Source organism: Vombatus ursinus, unplaced genomic scaffold, assembly GCF_900497805.2.
Source record: "Vombatus ursinus unplaced genomic scaffold, bare-nosed wombat genome assembly UNPS02011014.1, whole genome shotgun sequence".
NCBI lineage: Eukaryota > Metazoa > Chordata > Mammalia > Diprotodontia > Vombatidae > Vombatus > Vombatus ursinus.
Window position 1 is genome coordinate 2,117,710 of NW_020950792.1, and position 22,874 is coordinate 2,140,583.

At 36.6% G+C, this 22,874-nt stretch overlaps 1 protein-coding gene across 1 annotated transcript in view; it reads left to right on the forward strand.

Moving 5' to 3' along the window:
* The window catches only part of ABCC4 (ATP binding cassette subfamily C member 4), a 261,117-nt gene that overhangs the window by 162,789 nt on the left and 75,454 nt on the right, over positions 1-22,874 (forward strand). The window contains exon 20 of the mRNA XM_027855684.1: positions 322-401. Coding sequence (XP_027711485.1) covers positions 322-401 — 80 coding nt within the window. The remainder of the gene's footprint in view (positions 1-321; positions 402-22,874) is intronic.

Sequence of the window (22,874 nt, forward strand, 5' to 3'; positions counted from 1 at the left end):
GCCATCTATAAAAATTTATCAGAGTAGATTTCTCTTTCTTTTTTAATTAGTTACAAAACTCTTATTCCCTATTTGAACAATCTCCTATTTTCTTTTTTATTACAATTGCCATTCAACAATACCCCCTACCCCATATAGAGTCATAACTATAAATCCACTTTTTTTCTTCTTTACAGTTGGCATTAGATTATTGCATATGAATGCATAATATATTAAATGCATATGCATTTAAAGTATTGTTTTGATTTGTTTCTGAATTATTTCTCTTAAGGGGCTCTATCTAGGGAAATAAACAATTTCTCTCATATCCTGTTCTTGTAGGAAGAATTTTAAATCGTTTCTCCAAAGACATTGGCCATCTGGATGACTTACTGCCTCTGACATTTCTGGACTTCATACAGGTAATATGGTACTGGGTTTGGATTCCTAAACAGAGACCAAATGAGTCGATAATTCTGTAAATCCTAATCATTAAGAGAAAATCATCTCACAGTATGTAGTTTTAGCTTAATAAAAGGCCTTGTTTGTAAGAGAAAGGTGTGGTTATAATTCCAAGTGTAAGTTAACATGAGTAATAACTGGCCTGTAGGCGTGGCTACACTATCGTGTCAAAGTTTCAATTCATAACAGCTACATGGCTTGGTAAGTGGCTCCTGATTTGCCTCCGAGGTATCTGGCATGGGTTTTGCTTTACTGTGAACACATTTCATAATACAGAAACAATCAACTCGCACGGAAAGATAGCCTAGATTAACTAAATTATGCATTGTATTACCACAAAGACCAAATATTTACTGCACCATTTTTGGATGAAAACAGGTGTGGTTCCTTACAAAGAAGAGATTAGTAATAATAAGATGAAAATAATACTGTGTTAACAGGAACAATAGAAAGTAGTTATTGCAGGTACCAAGCCTTGAATGGCCAAGTTTATTTGATCCAGTAATTGAGTACAGGATGAAAGCTACATCAGGAAGTGTCTTTTTTGTTTTTCTAGGCAGTACTTTTCACACATTAATAGCTGAAATATCTTTAAGAAAACAAACAAACCCACAAAGAATTTTTTTCCTCTCTAAAACTTTTGTTTCATGTGAATTTGAGGCTTCAAAAATAATCTGTGGCCTATCCATCCAGTTTCTTATACCTGAGTACTGATGTTTCCATAATAGCCTTTCTATTTTATGCCATCTTCTTTTCAATGATTCCAGTCACCATATTTTTGTCTGCATTTCCAAATATTTTTCATGGAAATGAAATACCTCCAGTAACAGTTTCAGAGATTTTAGTCTGATTTAATTTGGTAAGCATATATAAATGTATATATAAATATAGAAATGTTTGGTATTTTCTCTTCTTCCAAAATGTTAATGGATGGTGTTGTATCTAGTAGCTAATGTCAAGACAAAGAAGTGGTACTTGGGCCCTGAAGTAAGAATATCATTGCTTCATGTAATATTCTGATTTTTTTTTTGGTTATATTCAAAAGTTGTTCTGTAATGTGATTTCTCTGGGGGTTATTAGAAGCTGTTCTAGAATCATTGTTCAAAAAAGTATAAATCACTTATCTTGAACTTTGTGGAGATGAGACCTGTCTTGTGATTACATTAATGTAGGGAATTCCCAAACTGGAAACAACCTGAGTCAATTCAGGTTAGCAACTCAACTGTAAATGATAATCTTGAAATTTTGCTTTGGGTACCCCAAGGTCAGATGTGTTGTCCATGGACTGCTATTTATCATGTGCCAGGAGCTTGATGGAGGCAGTTATTCTGACACCATAACTAGCCCTCTATCCACAAGTTCACTCTGTTTCTTTTGGGGGAAACTAGTTGAATCTAAATTGTTTGCCTGAAACCCATAGACCTAGAATTACTGTTTGTCTACTAGGAACATAGCAATAGATGTCTGACTTGAAATAGTTACTAAGTCAAGTCCTTTCATCTGTTTACCAAAACTAAATAAATCCGGACTCTGTAGACTTTTAGGAGAGCATGAGCCTCTAATTGCTTTCTTCTGCAAGTGTTTCTTATTGGAGGTGGGTACTTATTTTACTCCCTAGAAGTAGAAATCTCACACCAGACTCTTGGAATCAGCTGTACTTTTCCACATAACACAGGTGAAAATACAGTTTTCATCTGTATTCATGATTCATTTGAATAAAAACAAAAGGGTTTGAGAGACATTCTGTTTGTTTGCAACTCTAAAATGGGGCAGCTGTTCATTTTTTTAAAATAGGGCGATAATTATCATATTTAACATTAGGCCTCCCCCACATAATCTTCCTCTTAAAATATTCCAAAAAGAGTGAGGAAATAATGTACCTATTTTTGCTTTGGGCTATTAAACGAACTACAAAGAGCTAGGTCTTCTCATCTGTCAACTTAATCTTGGTTAAATTTATCATTGGCGAATATCACCAATGTCGATTTCTCGATCTCATATTTAATAGCAAGGGCCTATCACAGGCATTGTCTCTCCGAAAGCAGTTTTGTACTAAGGATAACTCAGTTATCAGTTATGATAAAGATCTTTTGTCACCTGTTTTGTTCGCAGGTGTCTTTAATAAGGTTTCCCATAATCCCTTCAGGAAGAAATATTTTTCCTTTTTAAAACAGTATTAGCTAAATATAAAAGCTCTGATCCCTCCCATTGTTGTTGATTCTTTGAGGGACATTTCCCAACATTCATTGTTTAAATGGTTGTCAGGAGGAATCAAGTGAAACTTAATAAACAATGCAGCAACTGGTTCCTCTTACTTTGTGTGCAGAAGCTTTTCTTCAGAGGATTTGCATTCAATAAGTGGTCCTTTTACCATCATCCTGGGTTCTAGAAGCAATCATTTTGAAGTTTTCTGCTCTGTTACTATATTAGCAAGTGAATATTTTGTAGCCATAAAGTTATTCTCAAGTAATAGTCCATTCGATTCAAATTGTTAATTGACCTAAGAAGAAATCTGACATGGTCAGGAAGGCCCCGAACCAGCAAATCGCATTCTAGAGACCTTAGTCAAATCAAGTAATCCTCCAGAAATCATGATTGCAACAGGCAGAGAATAAAAAATTGATTTTCAAAGTCAGATATATTGTATTCAATTCAAATTTTCCCCCTTCAGCAAAATATCTCAAATCTGTTAGTCATATCAGAGATATCCTGGAAATTAGAATTATATTAACTGATCTTAAAGGAATGCTGCCTTATTCGGTGCTGCTAACTAAGTTGCATATCAGTACAGGAGGCAAGATCAGAATGGCAACCCTACCTCTCTCCACATGGGGTTGTTCCTCCTGTTTTTAGCATTTGGTTTTGTTAAAGGGAAGTTGGGCTCATGTAAGCTTAATCTTGGGGGTTATGGAATGTCCATGGCTAGAACCTGGCTCTGGAGTAAGTCCTGTCCATGACACCTTTGTGACCTAGGACAGATCACTTGCCTTCCTTGACTCTCAGGTTCCTCCCCTGTATAATAATAGCCTTTGAGATCCCTACTTGCTCAAAATCTGTGATCTGATCCAATAAGTAAAAGAAATAAGCAAGTTATTTATTATTTATTACACTTTCACAATCACTTAGAAAGCAGAAATAGATATCTGTTATTCATTTATCTTGTCTATCCCTTTAGAATGCCCTCAGGCATTCAGTGGATGATAACATCCTTTCTGATGTGGGAAGTAGAGATTTTCATAGCTAGATTTTAATAACACCTTCTATTTAAATCAGGAGGCCTTTGGTTGTTCTATTCTAATCAGATTCTTTAAGGAGGTATGACTCTATAGCTGCTTTTGTCCAGATAAGTACTGTACCAAAAGTGGAGCCCTCCAAACTGATGAATGAAGAGCATGAAACAATGAGGGGTACAAGTAGGGGTATGAATTTCCTTGATGACAACAGGTTGGACGTGTGGTTACCCTTATCGAACCCCAATTTTAAAACAGAGTCTAGACAAACAAAATTAAGGGGGTGTGTGTGTCTACTCTTTAATTTCTCTCAAGCTGGCCTTACATGCATTGCATGGGAGTTACAGTCCAGAACTAGGCCCCCTTAAAGGGGTCAGTCCAGAACTGGCTCGATTTGGGGTTCAGAGTTATATGCCCTTCGAAGAATAGGTGTTCCCAAGGGGTGCCAGTCAACTCTGATTGGTCAACACACTGGGAGGTGAGCTATGTTAAAATGAGGTCTTTCGTACATGACTTAGGTCACTTAATCCTGGTCAACAGGGGCTGATATCAAACCTGTTCTATCATACCACCCCCAGTCTTGGTCTCTCTAGGCAGAAGAATCTGTCTCCACCCAAACATGAGCAGATTAAGTCAATTCAGGCCTGGGTTTGGAGTTTAACCAAGATAAGATTCAATGCAGTCTTATTATCAGTAATGTCCTTGTGAAGAACTTTTTAGAAGGGGACTGACTGGGGGGCGGGAAGGGGTACTCTGAGAATCATTTTTCACACCCTTTTGGGAATTTGAATGTCACTTCTTTTATTTTTATTTATTTAGTTAGTTATTTTGGCAAGGCAAGGGGTTAAGTGACTTGCCTAGGGTCACACAGCTAGTAAGTGTCATGTATTTGGTCTGAGATGGGATTTGAACTCAGGTCCTCCTGACTTCAGGACCAGTGCTCTATCCACTGCACCACCTAGCTGCCCCCTTTTTTCTTTTCACTCATTTATTTTAAAGCCACATTATCACCTTGTATGGAATTTCTGGGGGTTACACAAGGACAAAATAGGAAATAGCACTTAATTCTAAACTCACTATAAACTGAGATTATTCACTCTCATAAAAGGGATTAAATTTATCCATTTGGCACAAAATTTAGAATAAAACTGTGTTATAATTTTTTTTTTACCCATTATAAATAATGGATAGTATTCTGTTTTTTATATACTTTAGTATCTCAAGGATTCCTAACTTCTTTGGTGTGCTGATTAATGCCTTTACCAGTAAAAAGCTCTGATAAACCAGTTTAATCCTCCTGTTCCTTAGTTTCCCTGTTTGTAAAATGAGGTTGGACTAATTTCTTCTTTATCTGAAGATCATAGATCTATAGCTGGGAGGGACTTCTGTGGCCTCAGGTAAACTAAGGCCAAGGAATTTGTGACTGGACAAGGTTGAATTCTTCCTAAGTATCAGAGGTCAGATTTGAACTCCACTGATGACTTTTTTAATTTAACAGATCTTTTAGCTTGTGATCCTCAATGGCATATTAGTAGACAATTTCGTTAGCTGAGATGTTTCGTCACCTGGTGGACAGCCTTTTGGTAACAAACCTTTCCAAACATAGGTAGGCTGGTCTTTGGATGACAGGCTTTGTCACCGGGCCCATCTTCAAAGGCTTGTCCGTTTCACGAGACCTGCCAATGCCTGCATTTCATCAGAGCCTCGGAGAACCCAGGGCACCAGGTTAGGCCTATAGGAGAATTCATGTTTTATAGGAATGGAAGATTCTCTTTATCATTAATTACTGACCTTGAAGTAAATGGCAAATAAAACTGTTACAAATATGTAGTTTTATACAGTGATCTAAGACAGTTCCAAAAGACCCATGATGGAAAATGCTATCCATACCCAGAGATAGAGCTATGGAGTCTGATTGCAGATCAAAGCTACTATTTTTACTTTTTTTGTTTGTTTGTTTTTTTCTCATGGTTTTTCCCTTTTGTTCTGATTTGTCTTTCACGACATGACTAATGTGGAAATATGTTTAATATGATGATTATACAAGTATAGCCTATATCAGATTGCTTGAGGAAGGGGGAAGGCGGAAGAAAAAAATTTGGAACTCAAAATCATATAAAAGTGAATGTTGAAAACTAAAATAAATAAATTGTTTGAAAAAAAGTAATTTTAAACCCAGCACAGATGTTTGATTACTTCATTCTAATGAGCTGATGACAGAATGTTTTTTGGTTTGGTCTGGTGTTTACAAATTGTTGACAAATTTTGAATGAAAATATCTTAGATCTCAGGTTAAGATCCAAAGAATATTTGGATCTAAGCTGTCATCGTCATCATCGTCATCATCATCATCATCATCACCCAAAAGTGTTTATTTTGCTCCCACTTGAGCATAGGACTATACCCAGAGCTGAACAAAGGAAGCCAAAGAGAGGGTTTCCTCTTTCTGTTTTACCAAGTGGTTTGACCAGGAGTTAGGCAACAAGTATTTATTAAACACCACCATGCTAAGTGCTGGAGGGTCAGAAAATTTCTATGCTAATAATATTTTCCCCTTTAAAAGGTTAATAAAATTATATATGTATATACATATTATATAAAATGTGGCAAAAAAAAATGTTCAGGATGAGAAGCAGCTTAATTTCCTTTTTGTTCTCCTTTATCCTAAGGGCATTTGAAATCTCCAGTCACCACTTGTCAGCACTGTAGGTTCTGTCAATATACCTCAGCCCCCCAAAAGTGACTAAATTATTTTGGGAAACACTGCTATAGAAAATGGGTGGCTAAAACAGCAAGACCAAATGGGTGTGGTATATTTCTGTAAGAAATCAGAAAAAAAGATCTCTTTGTTCTTCTGCTCAATGACTCTGACATAATGAGTCTGTTACTAATGGCAGAGCACAGATTTGTGTGCACAAAAGAATGCACAAAATACAGAGTTTCCCAATTAGGTGCAGCTTATCTAAGTAACTTTGGTCTAAAGATGGGGATTTTCTCCTCTTTTTCATAAGTAAAGATTGATTATCTATGCTGAGCTGGAATTTACAGTTTTAAAAACTAGGAAGTATATTGCTGTCTTTCACCAAAGTGAGAAAGGGAAGATGAGCTATTCTGTTATGTCTTTGAAATATCTAAGTGTGTCTGTGCTCAAAGAGGATACACACACACACACACACACACACACACACACACACACACACACGTACACACAGAGTATAAAAAGTAGATTTGATTCCAGAGGACCTGACTCTAAATTTTACTACATATAAGACCTTTGGCAGGTCATTGAACTTCTGGACCTGAGTTTTCTAATCCAAAAAAATGAGGAGGTTGCATTATCTTATCTCCAAGGGCCATTCTGCCTCTAAATATTATGATACTATGATCTAGTATACAGATAATCCCAAAGTTGGCGGTGTAATTTATAGGGAGAAAAAGTCACAGAAGGATATGTGTTTCTTGGCTTTTGGTGAACACCTCAGGCATACCTTACACTTATCAGAGAAGTTAGCCAATGGCTGGCAGTACACATCCATATTATCATATTATTGTTTAAACATGTTTTTTGTTATTGTTTTCTTAAATGAACACAGTTTTGGAAATTTTTTATAAATCAGGTGATCAACCAGTCTAGGAAATAGCTATTCATAGATAAAAAATGTTTATGAATAGAGTTATAACCATGACAGTTGGGGGAAAGTTAATAAAGCAATTAGATATAATAGGTCTACTCTTCAGCTTAACTAAAAATGAGGTAATGAACTGAGAACCAGTTGAATCGTGGAACAGGAATTTGGTCCTAGAAACAGGCCATCTTTGAGTATAGGAAAAGCAGAAAGAGGTTGCATAGAGCTTATAAAATTCACATTATCAAATATCTGAAATGTTTAACAATCAGCAATTAAATCAATAAACATATTGGGCTAAGTACTAAGGATACAAAAAGAGGCAAAAGACAGTCCATGTCCTCAAGGAGCTTACAATCTAATAAGCCAGACTGGTACAGTAGTAGAAATCATCAAAAAATAATTTCATCTTTATTTCTTTCCAATCAGTTATTGATAAAATGATGTCTATGTGTTTTTCCAGCTGAGAGCTTGGAGCACAAGTCTTATACCCTTTGATAGATGTGATACTACCTACATCTTTTCCACTTAGTGTTCAGTAGATGTTGTTGACTGATGTAAAGAGACACAACCATTTCTTGTGGTTTATTTTAGAAGGTTGGGTTGGTTTAGACCTGTGATTTCATCCGTGGTAAGGAAGCAGCCCCATGGAAACTGTTTCCAGCTATGCAAATCAGCAATTGATTAATGATTTGTATGTAGTCTTAGAGAATTGTTTAGAGTACCATGAAGTTAAGTACCTTACCCTGGGTTAGAGGCAAGAACTGAATCCACATCTCTCTGAATCTAGGAAAACTGTTCTTCCACTTGCTACCCCATATTTCACTCTAAAACTTTAATCAAAACTCTAATAATATCAGTTATCTAACCACAATAGCACCCTCATTGCTGCACACTTAATGTCTACTCATCTCTTACTGACTTTTTCACAGCGTCTGAAGCAGTTGTTCCAAATTATGACTTTTCCACTCACGTCCCCAGTTCTACCTCGTTCCCCCTCGCTTTCTACCAATGACTTTGCATCCTATTTTATTGAGACTATTTAGAGCACCTAACTCCATTCTGGTACTCTTCCAATCCTTAAGCACTGGAAGAATGCTTCACCTTCTTCCCTGCATAAAGCCAACTCCTTCACATGGTTCCTCATTCTGATCCCCTACCATTTCCTCTGTATTCTTACTCCATCAATCGTCTCTTCTCGTATACCACACTCATTTTTCAGATGAGTGAGATATAGATTAATTGACTGACCTGGGGTCTCATGGTTAGTATGTATCAGACTGGACTTAGACTCATTTCTTCCAATTCTCTATCTACTCTACCACACTTTTTACTGCCTCACTTAATGCCCTCATTCTTGAACCACTAGTAACGTAGCATCTGTCCTGAGATTTCTTTAGTCCCTCTTAGTAATTTATTTGTGTAAGGCCACTAATGATCTTGATGCCAGATTCCATGGCCTATTAAAAAACATCTTACTCATCTTCTTGTACAAAATGACTAATATGGAAATGTTTTACGTGATTGCACATGTGTAATTTATATCTGATTGCTTACTGTCTTAGGGAGAGGGAAGGAAAGGGAGTAACGGAAGGATAGAATTTGGAACTCAAAATCTTAAAAAATGTTTAAAATTATTTTAACATATAACCGGGAGAAAATTATTTTTATATATATATATATATATATATATACACATACATATATAATTCTCCTCTTCTCTATAGCATCTGACACTAGCAACCACTCACTTGTTTGATATCCTCTCTCCCCCTTGGAACTGTGTGATACTGAACTTGCTCTGATTCTTCTCCCAGCTTAACTGTTGATTATCTTTCTGCCCCTTAATTATGATTTTTCCTCTAGGTCCTCTTCTCTCTATATACATTCTCTTTTTGTGATGTCATCTACTCCCTAGCTTCAGTTATTACCACTATGCAAATCACCACGCCTAACTTTGCTCCAGAACTCTCCCCCTGAATTTCTAACTTCTTAGTGGATAGCTCTATCCCATATGTCTAAACTGAGTTTACCATGTACAAATTTGGGAGGAGCTTTTTAGGAAGACCATTCTTGAATATGTCCAGAAGAAAGTGACCAGGATGGGGACAAGATTGAAACCGTTCCAAAAGAGGTTTGGTTTAACCAGAAGACAAGTTACTGGAGACAATAAATTTGTGAAGGACTGTCTTTAGGATGAGAAATTTGATTTATTCTTTGTAAACTCAGAGAGTAGAACTTGAACCAGTGATTGGAAGACAGTTTTTGACTAAATATTGTTAGGCAGAAAATTGTCAAGAAGTTCTCCTTATATAACAATTTGAGTTGCTTATTGTCGGCTAACTTGTGGGATAGTAAGTGTCTTGTCGCTGGAAGTATTCAAATAGAGAATGGATCAGATGAAAAAATAATTGTAAAGCTCTTAGTATAGTGCCTGGCACATAACAAGTGCTATATAAATGCTTGTTAACAGTCATTTCATTATCATCATTGTTATTATTAATAACCATTATTCGGGTGTGTTATAGAGGAGATACATTTATGGGGTAGACAGTTTGACTTTATGACTTAAGGTTCCTTCTCCCCATGAGGTTTTATCATTCTGTGAACATGGAGGCCTGATAATTCCTATTACTCCTATTTTTATGCATACTTTTAATGACTCTCCTACCACAATAATAATGTGTAGCTATATACTTTATTTAATCCTGTTCTTTTTTTGTTACATAAATTATCACAAAATTTATTTAACATTTTGAAATTCAGAGAGGTTAATACTCTTTTCCTTTCCCCAGTTCCCTAAAATGTATCTCATGGCCATTTCTTTTTTTTTTAATCTCTTTTTTTTTCTCCCTTAAGCACTTTGGAGTACAGATTAACCTATATGTGAACCACATATATCAGCTGGCACTTTTGTTCTGTTGTTAAATGTGAATGTGTTTACCTATTTCAATACCAAAATACATTTTGTTCCCTGAACTAAAGACTTTAATTCTGAGCAGAATCAATAAAGGACACATCAAGATAACATGATTATAAATTAATAAGATTTTGCTTCATAGGCAAATTAACAGTGATACCCTTTAAATCTAAGGCATTATAGGCACATTCTGTCACTAAAAATAAGGCATCATTTTAATAGATATAGATTTGTTTTGATGTGAATTTTGAGCACGTGACTTTCCCTCAACTCTCATAATCTGAAGAATTAACCAGTTTGGGTAGTAGTGAACAGATTTAGGGGATTTTTTTTACCCCACTGGTGGTTTTTTGAGATTGGAAGCTTAAGGCGAGTCATTAGCCTTGTATGGAAACCAAAAGCAAAGGTATACTTGAGCTTCATTAAGAGATGCGTGATGTCCAAGGCTATTTGTGTTGATGGCATCACTGTCCTTCCAGCAACCCAGATTTGTAACCTTTTTTACCCAATCCCTTGTATCTAATCAGTTACTGAATCTGGTTGATTTATTCTATTTTCACAAGAATCCTCACATCTGATCCTGTCTTTCCACTCGAATGACTGTTGCCTTAATTCAGAAGTTCATTAATTTTATCGTGGACTATTGCAATAGCTTCCTAATTGGTCTCCCTGCCTCTCGTCTCTGCCCCTTCTAGTCCATCTGCTACAAAGCTAAGTAATACAGGTAATGCGTCAGTCTGTCCAAATCACTCCATTGCACACTTGGTTGGTTTTTCTTGAGTAAAAATCTCAGTAGACTTAGCTAGGTACTAAAGGAAACCATATCTAAGTAAATGTCACAGAATTATAAAATCTGTGGTAGAATAGACCTCAGAGATTTCTGTGTATATATTTTCGAGCTATTGATTTTATAGCTATGTCAAGCAATATTTAGAGGGAGCATAGTGTAGTTTATACTCTACTATTAAGTATTTGGATATAAGTGAGGAGCTACACAAAGTCATCAGCCTCACTCTCTCCTCCAGAGACACTGAGGTCCAGTGGCAAGACATAAGGGTTGTTATGAGTATCAGAGGGCAAAATATTTGTAAAGTGCTTAGCACAGTGCTGGGCCCATGGTGCTATATAAATATTATTGCTATTATTATTACTGCAAACACATTACAGTTTGCATTGGTTCATGAAGTTGCCACAGCAGGAGTTCCTTGTGTAAATAAAGTCATAGGTCTATATACCCTTCTCCCTTTCTCCCCCAGCCCAAACCCCCCACCCCTTCAACTATATGCAAATTACAGGGTAGACAACAAATTTCTTGAATTTGTGTTTAAAATTGGAAGCTTAATTTTACATTAGAATTTTATGAAACACATATGCTAATATTCCATGCATTCTTTATAGATTTCACGCCAAACAAGTTCTTAGAAGATAGAGAGGTACACCACCATAAAATCTGCAGAGTCAGTCTGGCACGGTGGATAGAGAGTTGGCCTTGAATCTAGGAAGACCTGAGTTCATATTGTGCCTCACACAGACACATGGGCCTTGTGACCCTCGGTGTGTCATTAACCTCTCAATATTCCACATAGTTCTCTAAGACTAGGAGTAATAGAAGAGGTTCTGACTTTAATTGGTAGAGAATTCATTATACTAATGAAATCACAGGGCCAGACTCTCGTTTCTATGTACATTAATTGAAATTTCCCCTAAATTTTATAAAAATTGCCTTTAAATGACAAGTGTCCCAAGTATTTATAACCAACATTTTTCTAGGTTTTCCCTCCTTATTTTATAAAGAGAGTTACCTTCATTATCTCATTTAATTCCCACAATAAACCCATAATATAGTCTTATCCCATTCTACAGAAGAAGAAATACGGGTTCCCAGACATAGGAAATCATTTTCTTGCCCGTGTTCACATAACTATCAGAGGTAGAATTTGAACTCAGATTTCTATTGAATCTAAAACCAGAAGACCTTCTACTATATCATACTACTCTCTTTTCTTTGAACAAATGTTTATTAAATAAACTTAATTATTTTATTATATGACTTAAATAGGTTTTTAAAGATTAAGGCTTTTCTTTGAACAAATATTTATTAAGCAAATTTGATTATTTTGTAATATTACTTAAACAGGTTTTTAGAGATTAAGGCTTTCTTTTATTTAACAAATTGCCATAGTCATGACAAAAAAAAAAATACCAGCAATTTCCAGTGCTTTGGTCTCTAAAATTACATTTCACATTTCTCAACCACATTCTAAGCTAGCCAAATTTGACTATGAATGACAATTAGTGGCTGCTTGAAATGAACATATATACTCTAATTTAGTGCATAATTGTCGAGTCAGTGAGTTAAGCAAATCTCTTCCAAAGTAGTTACTTTTAATTTAGCACTATAAAAATCAGTTTTCTTCTACATCACTTGGATTTTCCTAAAATGTAAAACATGTAACATATTTTAGAAACAGACATGTTAAATCCTTTTTAGAGAACTGAGAAAACATCTGTAGAGGCAATAGTGTATTTTGATTGCAAAATGAGATCTCATTATTTAAGTTACAAGTAGAGAGAATGCTGAATTGAAGGAAGGACTAACATCTGACATGACTTAGGCAGCTCTCTAAGGCTTATCTACTATTGATACTGAAATTAAGGTAAACTGAAGCACAAAGTTCCAAGCAAGTTCATGGTAAGGTTTGTTGTTCTTAAGTTCAATCATGTCTGACTTTTTGTGACGCCAAATGGGGTTTTATTGGGAAAGATATTGGAGTGTTTTGCCATTTCTTTCACCACTGGATCAGGCAAACAGAGGTTAAGTGGCTTGTCCAGGGGGAGCTAGTTAGTATCTGAGGCCGGGTTTGAGCTCACATCTTCCTGACACCAGGCCCAGTGCTCTATCCACTGAACCACCTAGCTGCTTCCTAGCCTTGATAAAGCTGGCAGTTACCAAAAAAGGGGTCTTTAGCTCCTCAGCTGACCAAAAAACCCAACTGAAGGCAGACAGATTATTTTGACAGACAAAAGTAAGATGGGGATAACAGAGATGGGGAAAACAATGGGATTAGTTACAAAGTCAGAAGCCGCATAGATGTGGGGGACAATATGATCAGCTGGAAGTTTGGATGCAGGGCTGGCACAACCTCTCCTTCCATCTTGTCGCAATGGAAAGCTCATTGGTGGTGTCTAACTGCATGGCTAGTTAGTGTCACAGGGATAACAGGCCAGACTTTCCTGAAGGACAGCCAGTGTTGCAGAGATAAAAGACCAGACTCTCTGACATCCACCTACATCCTTCAATAACAGATTTCCTTGACACAAGAATAGAAGAGTTATTAGTAAGAAAACTGAACTTCTAAATTTAGCTCACAGATAATGAGTGATTTAGGTAGTTACACAAAATGCTGGTAGTTTTACAAAATTAAATCAATTACAGAATAAAATCAATTTGATTTTCTTCATTTTCCCTGCTATTTTATAAATGGTCATTATCAGCATAGGTGGAGGAAATTCCTATTAAACTGAAATCACTGATCCTTGGTGTATAAGCTATGTCCATGAACTGATGAGATCCATTTTCTTATATTACTTTTAGAAGTAAACTGTTTTGACTCTTAGATTTAGTGTTAGAACAGACCTCAGAAGTCATATAGTCCAGGGGTGTAGAACTCAAAAAGAAATTATCCTGTGGCTGTATATTGACTTTAAAAATCACAAATTAACGTTATTTATCTGAAGGGTAGCTAGGTGGTGCAGTGGATAGAATGTCAGGCCTGGAGTCAGGAAGACTCATCTTCCTAAGTTCACATTTGGCCTCAGACACTTACCAGTTTTGTGACCCTAGGCAAGTCATTTAACACAGTTTGCCTGTTTCTTCATCTATAAAATGAGCTGGAGAAGGAAATGGCAAACCGCTCCAGTATTTTTGCCAAGAAAACCCAAAATGAGGTCATCTAGAGTTGGACACAGCTAAGCAACAGCAACAAACGTACTTTTATTTATGTTGTTAAACATTTCCCAATTAGATTTTAATCTGATTGTAATTTAAGGAGTTTTGCAGGGGTCACAAGTTTGACATCTCTGATCTAGTTGAATCATAGCAATCAACCTGGTTGAGTGGTTCCAGTGTTGAGTTGGCAGACTTGAACTAGTAGATTTGTTGAATAAAAATTAAAATGTGGGGCAACTAGGTTACACAGTGGATAGAGCTCCGGCCTTGGAGTCAGGAGGACCTGAGTTCAAAATCTGGCCTCAGACACTTGACACTTACTAGCTGTGTGACCCTGGGCAGGTCACTTAACCCCAGTTGCCTCACCAGAAAGAAAAAAAAGTCTGTTTGAGGCAGAGCCACGATGAAAGAGAAAAGATTCACCTGAGTATTCCCTAAAACCTCTCCAGCTACCTTTAAATGATGCCATGAAACAATTCCTGGAGCGGCAGGACCCACAAAAGGATGGGATGAAATAATTTTATAACCAAAGATAACCTAGAAGGTCAGCAGAAAAGGTCTGTTGTACCTGGGTGAGAGTGGAACATAGTCCAGCGCAGGCCAGGCCAACACAGACCCAGACCCAGCAAACCAGGAGCAGGCCTTGGGAGCCAGTGAATCAGCAGTGGTAGCAGGTGCTTCTGGAGCTCTCAGTCCACAGATGATAAGGAGGTCAAACAACTGATCAGACAGGGGTCTCTTTGCTAGCACTGAGGCAGGACTCTGTTGCTTTGCCCATACTCACATCTGAGTAGCAGTCCCAGGATGAGGAGGAGCACTAGCACACCAGAGCTATAGTGGAATGCCCTTTTCCAGGGCAGAAAAGAGTGCTTGTGATAACTCACAGACCAGAGCACAGGCCAAGAGAGTAATAAACACACTTCTCCTTAGATCATACCACCTTGGTAGAACTGAAAACTTACAGGTCCCTAGAAGTATCTCTGAAAACAGCTGCACAAGACACCTGAAGCTTAGGATAGTGCGCCCTCTATCGTGGAAGTAGAACCCTACTTTAACAAAGAGTTAAAAATCAAGAAATAGTCTGGGAAAATGAACAAAGAACAACAACAACAACAACAACAAAAAAAACAATTCTGACCGTAGAAAGTTATTATGATGACAAGGAAGATCAAAACACATACTCGGAAGATGATAACAAAGTCAAAGCTCCTATTTCCAGAGACTCCAAGAAAAATAAAATTGGTCTCAGGCCATGGAAGAGCTCAAAAGAGATTTTGAAAATCAAGTAAGAGAGGTAGAGGAAAAATTGGGAAGAGAAATGAGAGTGATGCAAAAAAAATCATGAAAAATGAGTCAGCGGTTCGGTAAAGGAGACACACACACACACACACACACACACAATACTGAAGAAAATAATACCTTAAAAAATAGACTAGGCCAAATGGTAAAAGAGGTCCAAAAAGCCAATGAGGAGAAAAATGCTTTAAAAAGTAGATTTAGCCAAATGGAAAAAGAGGCACAAAAATTCATTGAGGAAAAAAAAAGTCCTTAAAAAGTAGAATTGGCCAAATGGAAAAGGAGATACAAAAGCTCACTGAAGAAAATAATTCCCTAAAATTTAGAATTGAGCAAATGGAAACTCATGACTTTATGAGGAATCAAGAAACAATAGTACAAAACCAAATGAATGAAAAAAAATGAAGACAATGTGAAATATATCATCAGAAAAAGAACTCACCTACAAAATAGATCCAGGAGAGATAATTTTTAAATTATTGGACTGCCTGAAAGCCATAGTCAAAAAAAAAGAGCCTAGACATCATCTTTCAAGAAATTATCAAGGAAAGCTTCCCTGATATTCTAGAACCAGAGAGTAAAATAGAAATTGAAAGAATCTACCGATCACTTCCTGAGAGAGATTCCAAAATGAAAACTCCCAGGAATATTATACAAATTCCAAGGTACTTAGGTCAAGGAGAAAATATTGCAAGTAAAGGAACGAGGATTACAACCAAGAATCACCTACCCAGCAAAACTGAATGTAATCCTTCAAGGCAAAAAATTGACTTTCAATGAAATAGAGGACTTTCAAGCATTCTTGATGAAAAGACCATATCTGAATAGAAAATTTGGCTTTCAAATACAAGACTCAAGAGAAGCATAGAAAGGTAAACAAGAAAGGGAAATCATAAGGGACTTAATAAGGTTAAACTGTTTACATTCCTACATGGGAAGATGATACTTGTTAACTCATAAGAACTATCTCATTATTAGGGCAGTTAGAATGAGTATATATAAACAGAGGGGTAAATCATCTTACATAAAAGAGGCCAAGTAAAAGCTTTTACAGTGGAGGGGAGGAGGCAGGGCAGTGGGGCTGAATGAACCTAACTCTCATCAGAATTGGCTCAAAGAGGGAATAACATACACACTCAATTGGGTATAGAAATCTATCTTACCCTACAGGAAAGTAGGAGGGGAAAGGGATAAAAAGGGGGCAGTGATAGAAGGGAAGGCAGATTGGGGGATGGGGATGGGGTAGTCAGAAGCGAAACACTTTTGGGAAGGGACAGGGTAAAAGGAGAGAGAATAGAATAAATGGGGAGGGGAGTAAGAGGAAAATACAATTAATAATAATAACTGGGGAAAAATATTGAAGCAAGTTTCTGATAAAGGCCTCCAAACATATAGACAACTGAGTCAAATTTATAAAAATAGGAGCCATTCTCCAATTGATAAATGATCAAAAGATATGAACAGTTTCCAGATGAAGCAATCAAAGCTATCTATTGCCATATGAAAAAATGCTCTAACTCACTATTGATTGGAGAAATGCAAATTAAAATAATTCTGAAGTACTACCTCGTACCTATTAGATTGGGTAATAGGACAGAAAAAGAAAATGGTAAATGTTGGAGGCGATGTGGGAAAACTGAGACATTAATGCACTGTTGGTGGAGTTGTGAACTGATTCAACTATTCTGTAGAGCAATTTGGAACTATGCCCAAAGGGCTATAAAACAATGCATATTCTTTGACCTAGCAATACCACTACTAGGTCTGTATCCCAAAAGAGATAAAAAACAAAAAGAAAAAGGACCTGTATATACAAAAATATTTATAGCAGCTCTTTTCTGGTGGCAAAGAATTAGAAATTGAGGGAATGGCCATCAATTGGGGAATGACTAAACAAATTGTGGTAGGTGATTATAATAATGAATACTATTGTGCTATAAGAAATGATGAGCAGGATGCTCTCAGAAAAACCTGGAAAGACTGACATGAGCTGTTGAATAGTGAAATGTACTGTGTAAAAAGTAACAGCAATATTGTAAGATGATCAGCTATGAATGACATAGGTATTCTTAGCAATGCAATGATCCAAGACAACTCTGAAGGATTTATGATGAAAAATGTTATCCCCAGAGAAAGAACTGATGGTGTCTAAATACAGATTGAAGCACTTCTATTACTTTCTTTATTTTTCTTGAGGGTTTTTTTCCTAGTCTATATTTTTTTTACAACATGACTAATATGGAAATGTTTTGCATGACTACACATGTATAACCTTTGTGGAACGGCCTGCCTTCTCAGTGAGGGGGGTGAGGAAGGAGGAAGGGGGAGAATTTGGAACTCAAAGTTTTAAAATGAATGTTAAAATCATTTTTACATGTAACTGGGGAAAAATAAAATATCAAATAAATTTTTTAAAGTGTCTGTGTTAGCTCATAAAATGAGTGACCATTAGGTAGAGGAAAAGAATTAATATCAAATTTCTGGGGGGCAGCTAGGTGGCGCAGTAAATAGAGTACCGGCCCTGGATTCAGGAGGACCTGAGTTCAACTCCGGCCTCAGACACATAACACTTACTAGCTGTGTGACCCTGGGCAAGTCACTTAACTCCCATTGCCCAACCAAAAACAACAACAACAAAATTTCTTATGAAATTAGTGAGATTTTCAAAAAGCAAATGAGTATTGATACTTTCAAGGGCAAGAGTTTTAATCTGGCACAAAATGTTTATTCAAAAATGTTATCCATAATAATGTACAGAATGATCTCCTAGTCATGTGCAGGATGTATTAAAATGATGAAGAGGTCAGAGATTTGGTTTATTCCAATATTTGATTCTGTATAAGGATGATGAGTGAAGAGTTAAAATCAGATAAAGACATATCCTAAAGGAAAATTTCAATAGAAGTCTACAATGAATATTTCTGTGAAGATTATACCATGTATTTATAGTGGTGGAAAAAACCAGAAGACTTTACTCATTTTGATTATTTTTTAAAAACCTGATAAACAATTTTTGAGGAAAATATTAACCAGTGATGATTCATGATGCTTCTATTGTGACCTTGAAACAATTTTACCTATTTACTTGAGTCACATACCTAGAATGGAGACTTCCCATCAAAAAAAGTATTTCAAAGAATGTTATGGTATCTCTGTTGGTAATTATGGAAAAAAAAAACTTCCAAAATATTATCATCAACAAATCTTTGAAATAAATTTGTAGACTACCCTATAGATTCTTTTGAAGGTATCAATGTAAAATTTCTAATATTTGTACTGGGTCATAATACCTTTTCTTCCTATGTAGGTGTCCCTGTCTGACTTTGGGTGGTGAGGACTTCCTTTTTTCCTCCCTGGATTGGGACTATCCTTTTTAACTTAGCTGCTTAGGTTTCATTTCATTTCCATCCCTCTTCTGCACATGTCCTGCTCAGGTCCCCCCAGGCCTCTTCTCTGCCTCTGCCAGACCATATTAAGTTCAGTTTGGGGCACCATATTTTAGGAAGGAAATTGAGAAGGTAGAGTGTTTCTAGAGGAGGGCCAAGGTGATGAACGGCCTTGGGTGCCACGTAAGGATCATCTGAAGGAACTAAAGATGCTTAACCTAGAAAATAAAAGACATGGAAAGAGAAGGGAAAAACACATAGAGTCATAGGTTTAGAGCTGGAAAGGACCTGAAGGGTTATCTCATCCAGTCCCCATTCTTTTTATAGATAAATCTCAGAGATTAAGTGACCCAGGATCATTTAAGTGGTCACTGGCAGCCAGCATATTCAGCCATTTGGTTTTCAATTAGTTTCAAAATATTGTTAGTGAACCTACTCAAGAGGCCAGGTGTGGCATACATTTGTCATGGTTTTATTGTCTTAATTGTCAGAGAGATGTTGAACACTAGCATCATTACTTTTATTGCTTTATGGTTGTATATATAACTTAACCCCTTACCGACTTCAGAAACGATAGGTTGGTCTTCTTGATTGAGGCTTTAATTTCCTTGCCAATTACTTTACCAGAACAGGATGCTGCCTGTCACTGGCAGCTTTCACTTACATGGTAACCAAGAGTATATTGGTGGTATTGCTTGTGTATAGGAAAATTTCAGTATAAGTTGGTTGCAAAATTAGTCAGTGAATTTGTGCATCATATTGCATAAATACTACAAATCACAATCATTTATTGCCATGTGAGTAATGTCTGCTAAATGAATATAGTAAGTAGATTGAAGACTGTCAGTTAATAAACATTTATTAAATGCCTACTCTGTGCCAGGCGTTGTGCTAAGCACTGGGCACACAAAAAGAGGCAAAAAACAATCTCTGCCCTCATGGAGCTCACAATCTAATGGGAGAGGCAACAAGTAATCAAATATGTACAACAAGCAATATATAAGATAAACAGAAAATAATTGAGAGAGAAATTAAGAGAGGGAAAAAGGCACTAGAATTCAGAGGAGTTAGGAGAGGCTTTCTGTAGAAGATAATATTTTAATTGGTATTTTTTTTTGTATCAAGAAAAAAATCCAATGGCTTTGGATTCATTTCAGTTTAAGAATTGACTTGTAGAACTATTCCTCTCATCTGCATACTTGGCCCAGTTTTACTGAAAAACTTTAATGCAGCTGAACTTGAGAACACAGCAGAAAAACTGATCCAGGCTTAAAATGCATTTTTCGTTCTCTAGGAGACTTTGCAATTTGTATTTTAATGGTTTAAGTGTTTGGCATGCTTCTCTTCACATGGTTCCAAATGGGATTGTGTTATCCATAATAAACAAAAGTATTTAGTGATTTTTTAAAAAAAATCAAGGCAATTCTTAAACAGCAGATAGACTACCATAACAAAATTATTTGTCATTGAAGGCATTACCAATGGAAATGATCAGGTCTCTAACAATAATTGCATTAGTTTAGTATCCCCTAGACAACAAATATGTTATCCCTAGTCATTCTATAAGACTCTTCCCCATTTAGAATCATAATATCTAATTATTTCTAAAATTTATTTCTCCTACTTGGCCTTTACTCTGTGTTATCCTTGCTTTTATTATTAGATTCATTAGACTATTAGATTCATGAGATACCTTAGTTTTAATGCATCTGTTATCTGAAGCCTCTTGCTAACAAGCACCAACATAGTGCAGAGAGAGAGAGAGATTTTTAAATTTTGTAGAAAGACTAATGAACCTTCCTGCTAACAAAGAAGACAAATGAAAATGAGGGCATGGTGCATATGTTGCATTTAGCAATATTAAGATTTGTCTTATTCTTGGGGAATGCTGAGGACTTGTGAACCCTCTTGCAGCTGTCCTCAGAGAAGGGCTGCCTTATTGTGGAAAACTGAATTGCAAAACTTTCCTCCCCTAGACCCCTCAACAACAACAAAAAATCAATGGCTTGACTGAGCTTAAATAACTGACTTTTCATCTCCTTTCATCCCACACAAAGCCCTAATCCTGAGACTACTTGAGCCACCAATGTAGGCAGTGGCTGAGACCACCACTGAATGTGTCAGTCCCTCCTCACCACACACAAAACACATTGACTGCAGCTTTTATGAAGTGAAAATGCCCCAGAAAAAGAAACTGTGAAGGAGGTGTCCTCAGTCATTTCTTTAAAAAAAAAAAAAAAGTTGCTGCATCTGGATATTGAGAACAAAAAGGGCCTAAGACTTAGGGATAATAGGTTGGGTCACTTGCTTTTATAGGTGCAAAAGGGTGGAACTGGCCTTTGCTTGTCTCAGTACCACTGACCCTTGCATTTTATTGTGTGGAGAAGTCAGGGAAAGTGTGTAGAAAGAATCCCAGCATCCTTTAGCTTAACAATGACTTTGTCATTCTGAGATGTCTATGGTTTGTTGACTCCCCCACCCACCTAAACAAAAGAGACTTTCATGTATAAAAGAGCTTGCTAATCAGGTAGCCAACAACTAATTTTAAGCATGTGATCTTTGGTAGCTTAAAAAAAAACCAGCTCACTTCAATTGTAACTTTTTTGTTATGCTTAAAAAAAAAAAAAAGGAATGCTGGGATCTGAGCAGCTTCAAAAATGTTATGAAAACTAGGTCTTTGCTACCATTGTTCATTCAGCATATCAGGCTAAGATGGATTTTCTTAATATTAGAAAGCAATGAGTTGTCATGGCTTGTTGGAATCATTGATAAGTATCTAATTTTTGGACTTGAAAGACCAAGTTGATTCTGACTTATGTTGCCCCCTAGGCATGATTTCTGGTTTTGTGTAAAACTGGCAGGTTGAGGTATTAGGTGATAGTTAAGTGCCTGTAGGAAAAGAGACAGGATAAAAAGCAGCATGGTGGTGAGCAGGAACCCTCTTGTGCATTCCTCTCTATCGACCAACCAGTGTCTATCTGAGTACATTTGTGGTCATATTGAAGTGTATAGTTTTAGAGGACATGACCTACTGAAAAATTAAGGATTTCACTTGTGTTAATGCTACTAGAAATCTGCACATCATTAAACTCCAAGCAATAGTGCTACTGGATGGGGTCCTTTGAAGAAGCAATTGAGGAAATTCAACTGTTCTCTTATTCACTTGCCAGTTTCTGGGCATCTTTATGAAAGAATCCAAGAACAGTTAAACTATGGCTGTAGAGAGAAAGCCAGCATGCTCTTACCCATCTTAAAGACCATTATCAACCAAATAATTTTTATATTTGTTCTGTCATAGCTAATTAGAGTTACTCAGATAGTTTGAGGAGGCTTAGACTTTTAATGTCACTATTTCCAGAGAAAAATGTATTGTCTCCTTTAATAAAGAAGAGCCTCATAGTGAAAAAAGTCAGAATGTTGGAAGTCAAAATGTGGGACACTTCTGCCATTATTGGCCATGTGATGTTGCACCTTATGAGCTTTCATTTCTGCATCTCTAAAATAAGGCTAATGATAGAATCATAGATGTAAAATGCAAAGAGAACCTACAGACCAGCTAGTCCAACCCATCCAGCCCGAGATGGAGAGTGATTAAGTGATTTGCCCAGGATGACAGAATCAGTAAGTCTCAGTCTTTTTTTTTTTTTAATTTAATTTTTTTTTAGGGCAATTGGGGTTAAGTGACCTGCCCAGGGTCACACAGCTAGTAGTGTCAAGTGTTTGGTCTGAGGCAGGATTTGAACTTGGGTCCTCCTGACTTCAGCTCTATCCACTGCACCACCTAGCTGCCCCTCACTCTTTCCATTGTTCTTTATTGCCATCTTTGTCCTCTTAGTTCAGCCCCATTGTGATACAGAGATAGTATCAGACCTCAGAATGAGGCCTTTAACACTGCCTCCTCAATACTTTATAACCTAACTATAGGGCTGATGTCTAAGGATCAGCTCACTGAGTTGATTACTGAAATCACGGATTAAAGCCCTTTATTATGATGAGTGCTATATACCCATAAAATATTATTCTTAT